Genomic DNA, 12,496 nt, shown 5'->3' with positions numbered 1-12,496 from the left:
GAATTGTTAACCGTTTCCTGTGAAATTGCGATTTTTTTTAAATAGGCGAATCTACTCGTTTTACTCAACCGGTAGGATAAAACTGGATATTTACTAAAATCAATAAAAATTAATTTAAAAATGCTCAATTCTTATATGGAAATGATTTATAAACTAGTTGTAGACGAAGTAATATAGTTCGCTACTATAAAAAGGCAATAACAAACGCCTTAACAACTTAGGCAAGGAACACCGACATTAAACACTTTAATAAGATAAAATAAAATATAAATAATAAGATAGAATAATTGGTCTATTTTGCAATTATATATGAAACCTAAAGGTCGAAGAAGTATTGCAAAATAAGAGCACTGTAAGAGATTGAACAAAACAGGTTCTATTTAATACGACATAGGGTATCCCGTTTGATCCAATCATTCGCTATCTTGTTTTGTCCAACTGTACAGTTTCATGGAAAAATATTTGACATTACTTAATCAAGCGAGTTATTAATATTTAAAAAACTAGATAAATTTTCAACAAAACACACTGCTTACTCTTCCACATTCGTCATTAAACACTGACAAACCCTGTTTATAGAATGTGACAATCTCCTCACACGAAATCAACCTTATAATATTTCGTAAAAATTTGTTCATTTTCAATTCTTTCCTGTATATTTGTATATAAAGTATTTATTCCATCTTTAATCAGATAACAACATCTACAAAAGTTATAACTGTAAATATACAGTTTTATCAGACTATCCTGTTTTATCCAACTTTCCCCTACTAAAACTTTTGAAATCTTAAACAATGATTGGAAATTAAGTATTCCATACAAACTTAACAAATACACAACATTTAAAATATGCTTAAGAAAATAAAATATTAAAACTTTTAGACCCTTACATTACCTCAGAGGTTGTTTCGATAGATAACAGTTTTGTAGGTTTAATCTGGAAACTAAGAACAAGTTTTTTCACTATTAAAAAACAATTTAGACTTTATTGTTTCAGCCAGATGTACAAAATCTAACAAAAACCGCCGTGAGTGTAAACTGACTATTAATAATGTGTCCATGGAATATTCTTTAACCAGGAATCGGATACGCCGTGGCCCTCATAGCGTTCTACGTCGACTTCTACTATAACGTGATCATCGCCTGGGCACTGAGGTACTTTTTCGCCTCGTTCTCCAGCCTTCTACCTTGGACCACCTGTGACAATCCGTGGAACACGCCACATTGTCGCGCATTTGACGCAAATATCTCTTACACGTTTGACAATTCACCTAATATCGATGCGTCGGATCTAAAAAACTTTGGTAATTCATCCCGTGTCGAGGAAAATTTAGAGAGAACTTCAGAACAAGCATACAACAGCACGTGGTACACGAGTGCATCACAGGAATATTTCAAGTAAGTTTCTGCAAGCTTTGTATAACACCTTATTAGTGTTATATGCTCACGTTATTTTATTGTTAACATATTGATTGCTATGTCTGTAGTATTAAAATATATTATTGTAATATTAAAATACATAATCACAGATAGTATTAATAAAAAAATAGCGATAGCCAACTGCAGAATAAATACAAAAATGAATTGGACTAATTTCTTGTTGAAATTAGATTACCTAATTGCCAAGGTAGTAGAATTTTTAGTAAATTTAGCATAGCAGTTAACGTGCTAGAAATAGGTACTTACCAGAACGCCTACAAATTAACTAAATAATCGTTGTCTATAAAATATTCAATACGTAACAACTGTTACTCTGTGACGCACATTTTACATTTCTTAACATTAAAATTATCAGAACAATCAAGATAACTGATACAATTAAGTCGTTCATTTGCTAAATAGGATTAACTCTACATAAGAAAAATATCGATATTTATTTTAAACATAAAAATTTAAGCATCAATCAAGTGCTTTAGTAACAAGATTTTTAAAAGTTCAAAAAATGGAGTTAGAATATATCAATAAATGTTATTTTTGTGAATTATATAGTATTGTAAAAAGGTTTACATACGTAAATTTTCTTAGTGCTTCTAGTGCTGAATGCAATTAAAAAGAAAAAAATCGATGAGCAGAACAATTAAGAGTAGCATCAGACGAACAGGTCTTTGACCGGATTTAAAATTTTTTTACGTAATGTAATTAGTGTAGAATATATGTATAGAAATTTTGCAATGACTATGATAACTATGAAAATTTAACAATTTGCGCTAGGAGTTTGCGAATTTTCTGTACATTCTGTCCCCTTGAAGAAACAATCAAGTAAATAGGGTTAATCAATTTTCAGATACTTAAGGAACTCTAATTTTCAAATGATATTCCAAATGCAAACAAAGTGTTTCATAAAAGTTTATATCCATTGCATTGATTAAAAAAATATAGTTTAGAGAAAAACTGATCCTTTTTTTTCAATCTTGAAACAAAAAGTTTACTTTCCAAGTAGTATTATTAACCGTAAATAAAACAATAAATTTTAAGAGAATGGAATATGTTAAATTTCGATAGATTTTTTTTATATTACATATTTAACTACAGTTTTTGTACTTGTAGCTGATTCAATATTTTTTCTTAAAGTCGAGCCATTCTAGAATTACACGAAAGCGAAGGCTTACACGATCTTGGGGCAATTAAGTGGGATATAGCATTATGCTTGCTGGTGGTCTACGTGATTTGTTACTTTTCTCTATGGAAAGGCATTTCTACATCTGGCAAGGTGAGATTTATCTTTCACTTACATTTTCTATATTAATCCTATCATTTTTTATGTACAATTTAAAATTAACACAAAATAATTTTAAATAAAACATATTTTATAACTGATATGAATGTTTCACTTTCGGTTTTTATTGTTTCAAAGTATTCTTCAAGTTTATTTGAAAAGTAGTATTATTACTCGCTATAATCACATTATCGCTAACATTTTTACTTTTTCCTTTAGAATCATTTTGATATCCTTTGAAACTAGTTTCTAAGAAAGTAAATACAAACCATTACACATAAATTCGCTTCATAAATATGTTTAATACTCTATAAATTTTAGTTCGACAATTAGTGTCCTATTTAAAATGTAACGTTATTTTGGTGAATTCATTTCTACAAGTTTTTCTAATAATTAAAATGTACCATAAATATTTATCTCACATTTCATCGGCTCTTATTTTATTTTTAATCTTCTATAAACGATAAGGGAATGTGAACTTTTTGACACAGGTAGTTTGGTTCACGGCTTTATTTCCTTACGCTGTTCTACTAATTCTACTCATTCGAGGCGTTACACTGCCAGGAAGTCTAGAAGGAATACGTTATTATCTCAATCCAAACTTTTCTGCCATCACAAAAGCAGAGGTAAATACTTAAAAAACCTTTATAATAATTTTTACAATCCGTATATACTACAATAGGTACTATGGCTATACTATACTATGTTATACCGTATAGGTACCATAATATTGTGAACCATAGTATCAGTAACACCAATTTTTAATAAAAATTGAATATTTAAAAAGTTCATTATTCACTGATTCACTTTACTACTACTCTATTCCAAAAATATGTTTATTAATATAAAGCATAAATAATTCGTAATAGAACTACTTACCATTTTTAATTGTATCCGTGTATTTTTACTTCAACAAAATCAGTTACAGGAAAATCTTGAAATTCGAACGCTTTAATGTTCGAACAATTTGAAATCTTAACGAAGAATTCGAGGAAAATCCTACGTATTGAAACTCGAAAATCGAAGAGTCACACGTCTCTTTACATAATAAAAATATTAACAATAATGCAATATTAATAATAATACAGCACTCATAAGGTTATAATGAATTATAACTCTTCAGTAGTAAATAAAGACTAAAACTATTAATTAATCCTCAGCCAGCGACTGCGTGAGTGTATTATAATTCGCGTATTATTATAAATAATAGCATTTAATTATTGTACCAGCAATAATAATCCTAAAATGAAGACCCAAACGCGATTTCATCATTCTTTATTTTCATCCTATTCTAATATGTAACATAATCTCCTAAAATTTTGTGACACCTGTTGTTGACAACCTTGAATGTTTGATTGCGAACTTGCTATACTGTTTAATCATCTTTTTCCATTTTATTGCTAAGCTATAAGTACCATTTTTGTAGAGCAACTCATTCTCAAACCTAAACAAATTGAAAAAAATCATGAATTTTTTAAATTATTCCGTATATAAATTTACCATTTAATTGTAAATAATGTTACAGTAATAAAAACTAGTTTAATTATCATTCTTTCCAGTATTATAGAAATTTGCTTTGAGTAACCATAAAATTTCATTAAATATAGCCAAGACTTCTATTGTCTTGCTACTAAAATTTATGAATTATTTTTTTTCTTGACAAGATTCAATGCCACAAATAATTCCATTTGTAATCGAAGGATCGAACGCGACATCACAATTCCATTGATCTTCTCATCGTCTAGCCTTTTGAAGCTTTCACTTTTCGCAGCCAATCGTGACATTTTCTGGCCTCAGTGAATCGTCTTCTACCGTCTGATCGCTGAGTTACGAAGTGCCCATTTACGACGGCCATAGAAAAGTATGAAAAACTAAAGGCTAGGAAGTTAATGCACAGGGGCATAAGAGGGTCGAGAAAAATCGTCGCGAGAAAAATGGGCGAGAAAGAAACGTGCCAGGTTTATCTGACGACGCTGAAAATGGAAACTCTGTGTACCTGTCATAATGACCATTAGAGTTCGGCTGGTCGTGGGACCGGAACCGCACGTTCCACCCTCGACGGCTCGTAAGCGGAATGCATTTTCTCCGAGCGACTTAGCCGCGGTTCTGGATCGCTCAAATGGATTTTATACAGCGGCCAGTGATATTTGTTGATTCCAGAAATCCTCGGATTTACGGGAATCATTTCTGCGCTGCTTCTATCCGCGAAGAAGCGTTCCCTTTCTTTCAGAATGTCCTACGTTTGTCCTTCACAACTCCAGGAACATTTCTCGTTCTACGCAGCTCATGGATAAAAAAGAATAAAGCAAAGAATTTTCATGTAGAGTTCAAGAATTTTCAACATTTTGATTGCTTTTAACTATTTCAAAATGATTTTATGTATTTCTGATAATAATTTAGAGTAATTTAATAAATTTTTCGGTTTCGGCCTTTGAGAGACTGAAGTGTGTAAAATGTAACAGGGTTTTTGAAAATAATTTAATAATACCGAACTTATTAAGAATTATTAAGAATTTACTACATGGTTATTACAGTTAAAAATTAAAAATAATATAAATAATTATTACTTTAATTTTGATTTGTCGATTGTTAAATATGTAAAATAATTTTCAAAAGTAACTTTAGTTTATTAGTGCTACATTTATCGATTAAGAATAACTTAATGATTATTATGGTTTTGGTATTTCAAGAGTTCACACACGCAAAACTATTTGTTTCTACGAATGTTCTGTATCTGTGCGTAGGAAATAATGTTTCTAACAATAAGATTATCCTACATGCAGAATTTGTAGTGTAATTGAATTATTTTTTCTTAAATGATTATGTATTACAAACAATATTAAAAAATAATTTTACATAAAAAGCTATTAATTTAACTAATATCTTTTAAATTGTTATCAGCAATATTATTAAAAAGTAATACTATATAGTGAATAGTGTGAAACTAATTATCTAAAAACAACATAATTAAAAAAAGAAATAAATGCAGTAATTGATATGAATTTTCGTTGTTCTAGTTCGCGAAGAGATAATTCTACTAGCTTTAATTAAGAAGCAGAAAATACTAACTGCTTTCACAGATTCTTTTAAAAATTCTTAATCTCTTTTTAGGTCTGGGTGGATGCCGCGACACAAGTATTTTTCTCACTGGGACCTGGTTTCGGAGTGTTACTGGCTTACGCGAGTTACAATAAATATCACAACAACGTTTACAAGTAAGAATGCCATGTCCAATATAAATATTCCTTTTAGAATCTCGCCACTAAAATGAATTTTAATAACCTATAACAACTTGACCTTTGATTACTTTCCTCTGATTAAGAAATCAAAGTTCAATTACCTTCAATCTTTTCTGTTGGAGGCAAATGTTTAATACTTATAAAGATTAAATATTAAAGAAATACATATGTTTTATATATAATTTTTTAATATTTAATTTTAAATATAATCCATTATGAATATTATACTTCATGGAGAATTAATATTACGTAACTTAATGAACCACAAGATGAAAAAATATGTATTAGACAGATGAACAAATTAGTATACGTGTTTATTTAAAATTATTATAATACTGTTTTATTGATAATCTTTCAATAAAACTTAATAATATTTAGTAACACCTTACAATATAATATATTAAATGATAACTAATAAATAACAACCCTTAAATTTATTATAATAAATGTTTTAATTTCATTGAAAACATTTTTGTACTTAAAAGTACAATATTAAATGTATGTACATACACATAACTATTATGAATTCTGTTCACGTTCATAACATAGATTATATTTCAAATATTGGAGCAAATGTTATTGATTACATTAAATTTAGTAAGATTCTATCGAGGACAATTAAATATAATTACCTCTTTTACATAATTATATATTTAGCAATTAATTACAGTTCTTTTCTGTCTGAATTATTTTATTATTAGTCGTAGTATACAATATAGTCTAAGAATAGTTATGACTTACATTTACCTGAACGTCTGAAGAAAAAATACGAAGTTAAGAATTTTTTTAAAGAAATGTGTAGATGTTAACTAAACTAAAAGTTTCCATTAAAAAATATGAAGAGTTCTTAAATATTTTCAAATTGATATTAAAAGATACTAATAATTAACTTATTAGATATCCTTAATAATAGGAGATGTGTTTTTTATCGGAAGATACTCTCCAACTTAAAATCTATCCAAAGTCACTTGATCCAACAAATTACAAATATAAATTATTGCTAAAATTCTTTGATAAACTTCAGTTTCTAATTATTTACTTTCTTACAAAACGACGGCTTATTAATTATTGATAGTAATTAAATATCAATAGTATAATCGTACTGTTTTATCATTATTACAAAATGAAGATTAGAATTGTAAAAATGAAATCAACAATTTTTTATTTATTTTAGAAATCTAGGGAATGTCCATCAAGTAAAGAACACATCTTTCCTATGAGCAACGAAATCTCTAGAAAATAATTATTAATATTTTTTAATACAAATTGAGAAAAGTGTAGCCAATAACTATACTTTCCATGAATTTGCAAATTTCTTTTGGGTATGTAAGTGTAACCCCTTCAAGACGAAAGATCAACAAGTTGCATCCATTGGACCTGTTGCATATTTTTCCAGGGACGCTTTATTGACCAGTGTGATCAATAGCGCGACATCTTTTGTTGCCGGATTTGTCATATTCTCCGTATTAGGATACATGGCCCAAGCAAGTGGAAAATCCATTCAAGAAGTGGCAACCGAAGGACCTGGATTGGTGTTCATTGTTTATCCTGCTGCTATTGCTACCATGCCTGGATCAATGTTCTGGGCACTTATCTTTTTTATGATGTTGCTTACTCTGGGATTGGACAGTTCGGTAAAATACAATTCTTTCAATACAATTTTAATCAATTTCTAACTTATGATTTTGATAAAATTACAGAGATAAAACAATTATAATTCAATTTCGTCGGATATCATTCTGATATGAAAGTTATAAAAAAATGTCAAACTTTCATATAATACATCATATTTTCAAACTTTCTATTTTTTTTCATTTGTTAATATTTATTATCATGTATTATCATTTATTTATCGGTTAATATTTATTATTTCAAATTGCCTTATTTTAGAGATTTGTGAATTGTTTTTATTAATCTCTGAAATTTTAATTTGATGAAAATTAGCCTTATTAAAATCTAACATACGAATTATTTACATAATTCATCCAGAAAGAAGACTTGTATAAATATTTTTTATTTTACATTTTATCTTTTTAATTAATTTTTGTATAAATTATACTTTCGAATGTATTATCAGTTAAACGATATAATTATTTACAAATGTTTTTCCAGTTCGGCGGTTCTGAAGCAATAATAACCGCTCTTAGCGACGAATTTCCAATCATTGGACAAAATCGTAAAATTTTCGTCGCATGTCTTTTCACACTTTATTTCCTCGTTGGATTAGCTTCGTGTTCTCAGGTAAAATAAATGTATTATATTAATAAAAAATGTACTAGAATTCTTTAACATATTGATAATTTCTTGATACTCTTTATACTTTTTCATTGATTCAACTATTTTACTGAACATAAAGAATATCATAATTCAATAACATACTTGCTATTTTATATTATATTTCTTGACAGTGGAATGCTAATAAACGTTAAGATTTAAGTACCATGAGCGTTTCACGAAAAACATTGTAATTTCAAAATGTCAGTCACCTACGACTAGTCAGTGTGTTAATAAGTCTATTCATTAATAAACTAAAACATTTACAAAATTTATTATAAACAATCTGAAAAAAAACATAAATTCAAATTGCAATCACTAATTACGTTCATAGAAAACGATATACAGTTAGAACTTCGATTAACCGAACTTTGAATATTTGAAATTCTTGTTATTTAAGATGACGCAGAGTGTAATAACAATAAGAGTACAGTAAAACATCGATTAAGACTTAAACAATGAAGCAATAGTAGTTTGCTGAAGAAAATAAAACTAACTGTTAAAGGAAACTTCAAATTTCAATCTTATGGTACTTTGGATAATGGGGGTCCCACTGTATTAATAAGTCTATTTATTAATTGACTAAAACATACATTTTGTATGTTCATACAGGGTGGTTTTTACTTTTTCCACCTGTTGGATCGCTACGCAGCCGGCTACTCCATGTTGTTTGCAGTTTTGGCAGAGGCGATCGCTGTCAGCTGGATTTACGGAGCGGACAGGTTTTGTGCGGATATAAAAGACATGATCGGTTTTTCACCTGGAATTTACTGGCGGGTCTGCTGGAAATTTGTCGCTCCAATATTTCTTATGGTACTATATTTATATTCTATACACAGTGTTGAGAATTGATCAACGAAATATGTTAATTTTGAGTTATCTGTTGATCCTCGCTTTCGTTGTTTCAATTAAGGAACAAGGGATCGTTGAATATTTACTTTGGCGTGATCCTTAAAGCTATTTTATTACGTATCTGGACAGAGCTTGTTGAATGTCTGAATTGGAGTGGTTACTTTTAGTAGATTGGTATAAACTTATATACATTTTTCGGTAGTGTAGCCAAACCGATCAGAGAGTAGGATAATTCCTATCGGTAATTAATTACGGTGTCGCAGATTTATGGCACTTGGTCGAAAAGCAAAACAATGAGTTTACGACGGTAGAAATTAATCCTTAGCATACGTTTGAAACTCTTGAAAATTTCAACATACAGAATATTCGAGAACTGATGGTACAAGCAAAAAGTAGTGATTCTAGATGAAAAAAATTAGTCGATAATACAGAATACAACTTTTTGATATCGTGCTGTACTTTCGAGTAACTTAAGTTCAAATTATGATCGAGAACGAATGTACAAAAATAGTTTTAGGTACTTGAAGGCTACACAGAGTAAGAAGAAAACTCACGGTCTGACCATTGACTTTTTCTACTGTGAACTAGAAATGTTCCCCTCTTCTATTTACCTCTCAGAAGCCTAAAACTGTACTTAGATACTCTACTCCTCGCCTAAAATTTAACTGAATTTTTTCCGAGATAGATGGAATTATAACATTGATTTCACTCTATATACATATAATAAATATATTACCTATAATAGATAATAAGGCGGTTGATGAGGCTGTGTGTGAAAGAGAAAGATAGAGAGAAAAAGAAGAGTAAAGAAAAGCATTTCATTCTGGGCCTGCTAGTGGACTCATCAGTAAGGCTACCTAGCAGACCTTGAGTTAAACACGTGGATGGTCAGGTCAGGTCAAAAAGTTGTATTTGTAGGAAAGGATAGTTAGATGACTACTTTCGGAAAAGTGGTAAGTAGGAGAAAGTCCTTCTGGTGAAGTACGTTGTGGAGGAGATGCCACCACAACAATATTTCTAATTATAAGATTCAAAGACAGTGTACTATTTTATTCGTTTCGTCAAAAAAGCTTTTTTTTAAATAATATTTTGTCTTATTGCAGTTCATTATCGTTTATGGTTTAATGGGCTATGAACCACTAACTTATGAAGACTACGTGTATCCAGTCTGGGCAAACGTATTAGGCTGGTTAATTGCAACTTCCTCAATTGCCATGATACCCGGCATCGCAATTTATAAGATCATCGTAACACCCGGAACCTTCATCCAGGTAATTGTCTCGATCTTAGAAATATCTATACAAAATTAAATAACAAATTCGCTAAAATCCTATTTTAATCAAATTCGACAGAATTTATTTAAATCGCCAGATTTGATACTGTAAGTTTCAAAGAAGATAAACTGCATTGTGCGAATTGAAATTTTATATACTTTGAATCGAAGTCCTCGATGCAAATATCATTTAAAAAGTTATTTACTATTTGAAATTGGTACTATTTCCAAAAAATATTTCAATACATACTGATTTTTCAAGTATGTTCTATGTATGAATAACACTAACATCAGTTAATAGCAAAATTATTGTAACTATAATTATATTTCTACAGGGGTTCGACGACAGTTATTAGAACTTTTAAGGAGTGATTCTACATATCAAACTAAGGCCAAAAAAAGATAGACGAAATTGTTTTGTTTCTGAGTTTTTAATTATTGAGAAAGTACCTAAAGTACTTACATGTGAAATATGTGTAACTTGGGACTTATTCTACTGACTTCGCTTCGTCTGATTTGACGAATACACATTGGCAATAGAATAAGTCTCAAGTCAGACACATTTCTTACAAGTTTTGGACGTTTTCTATAACAATTAATCACGGAAACGCAAATTCGTCACTCTTGACTTTCGTTCTACTGTAACGTGTAAAATCATCTCTTAAAATTTCTGACACCTCTTATTGAACATATTATGCTTTTCTAGAAAATATTTTAAACTATCTTTCACGTAATTATTTAAAAATTTATTTTACATGATATTCAACATACTTATTATGATGCAGGATATGTATTCTACATTTTCGCCTATAAAAAAATTCCATATGAACGTTTTCAAGCGCATCGTAAATTTACGTATCAACCTATTTTCTTAAATTGCAGAGATTAAGGATTCTCACGACTCCCTGGAGAGATACTCAACAGAGAAACGCAGATTTGTCTTCCGTAGCAAACGGTGCGATTCGTCGCAGTTTCATCGCAGATCAAGACTTGAACTTGACCAAAGAACAACAAGAATTGTCAAAAGAACAAGCAGAGGTGATGATCCAATCCAGAGAAGGTGTTAACGGAGATCCACCTCCAGAACCAGTCTAGGACAGTGCGGTTGTGATTTTGCACGGTGCTCGGTTCCAAGTATACCTTTGCTAAGATTCCGTCGTTGAGATTTAATTTTAGGCGAAAGTCTTTGGACTAAATTACGTGGACTTCGAACGCACTCACTTAGATTTTACGATACAACCCTTGCAATTCTTTAATCCTTATACAATACGAATTCATTACGAGACGTCTATGCAATGGACTCAAATTTTTCAACAGTGAAAAAGAAGCGTTATTTAACAGAAGATTATGTCAGAGGATACTTATTATGTGAGAAAATACAATTATCTGTTACTCCTTTCTATCATAAACTACAAGGTGCTCAGGTTTCTAAATAAACTTTGAACTGTTTCACTTGATCTTTTAGTGCACTGGTAACTCTTTTGCTATAAGTGTAAGAGTTGTATCTTTTTGCACAATTTTTGAACAGCATTTTTCAATATTATAGAGATAAACAATTAAATTCTATTTCTATAAATTTATAATTATTTCTATTTATTTTGTGGTATTATTCAGTTTAGATGAAATCATGTTTTTCTGAACCTTTGTAAAACATAGATAAAGTTTAAATGTTATCAATAACAGCTTGAAATTTAAAAATAAAAAGTTAAAACAAGGTTTTATTTTTTGATAAAATTTTATAATTCCTCTTGAGGAGAAAATCTTAATCACTGCTAAATATTTTCTTAAAGTTATGTTTTAAGATATTAGTTTCAAATTTTTAAATTCTATTAATTGATGTTATAGCAAGAGGGTTACATACAGTAAAAGTTTGAATTTCTGAAAACACATATAATGGAACATCAGCCTTCATTCCAATTCCCACAAAGATTAAAGCAATAAGTTTTTATTTTAGAAATTTCTCTACAATGTTTGAGACACAACACATTACCGAAAATTCAACCTGTAAATACTACAGGCAGTTTCATACATAAAATCATTAAGTATTAAATTATTGATATAACTATAAATTTAGAGAATATATACACAAAAGCCTCATTAACTAGAAAAAGTAAACCTCTATGAGAAACAGCTTTAAATTAT

The 12,496-nt window shown here is 29.6% G+C and overlaps 1 protein-coding gene across 1 annotated transcript in view; it reads left to right on the top strand.

The window, feature by feature from the left end:
- Dat (Sodium-dependent dopamine transporter) overlaps nucleotides 1-11,811 on the top strand; it is a 46,341-nt gene extending 34,530 nt beyond the window's left edge. Inside the window, exons 4-12 of the mRNA XM_076389020.1 lie at nucleotides 1,080-1,398; nucleotides 2,572-2,710; nucleotides 3,208-3,342; nucleotides 5,828-5,931; nucleotides 7,352-7,589; nucleotides 8,068-8,196; nucleotides 8,842-9,042; nucleotides 10,185-10,352; nucleotides 11,237-11,811. Coding sequence (XP_076245135.1) covers nucleotides 1,080-1,398; nucleotides 2,572-2,710; nucleotides 3,208-3,342; nucleotides 5,828-5,931; nucleotides 7,352-7,589; nucleotides 8,068-8,196; nucleotides 8,842-9,042; nucleotides 10,185-10,352; nucleotides 11,237-11,449 — 1,646 coding nt within the window. The 3' untranslated portion in view covers nucleotides 11,450-11,811. The remainder of the gene's footprint in view (nucleotides 1-1,079; nucleotides 1,399-2,571; nucleotides 2,711-3,207; nucleotides 3,343-5,827; nucleotides 5,932-7,351; nucleotides 7,590-8,067; nucleotides 8,197-8,841; nucleotides 9,043-10,184; nucleotides 10,353-11,236) is intronic.
- The last annotated feature ends 685 nt before the right edge of the window (nucleotides 11,812-12,496 follow it).

The sequence above is a fragment of the Calliopsis andreniformis genome, chromosome 12, assembly GCF_051401765.1.
Source record: "Calliopsis andreniformis isolate RMS-2024a chromosome 12, iyCalAndr_principal, whole genome shotgun sequence".
Taxonomy (NCBI): Eukaryota; Metazoa; Arthropoda; class Insecta; order Hymenoptera; family Andrenidae; genus Calliopsis; species Calliopsis andreniformis.
Note: the sequence above shows the minus strand (reverse complement) of the source record. Positions and strands in the feature narration are given on the sequence as shown.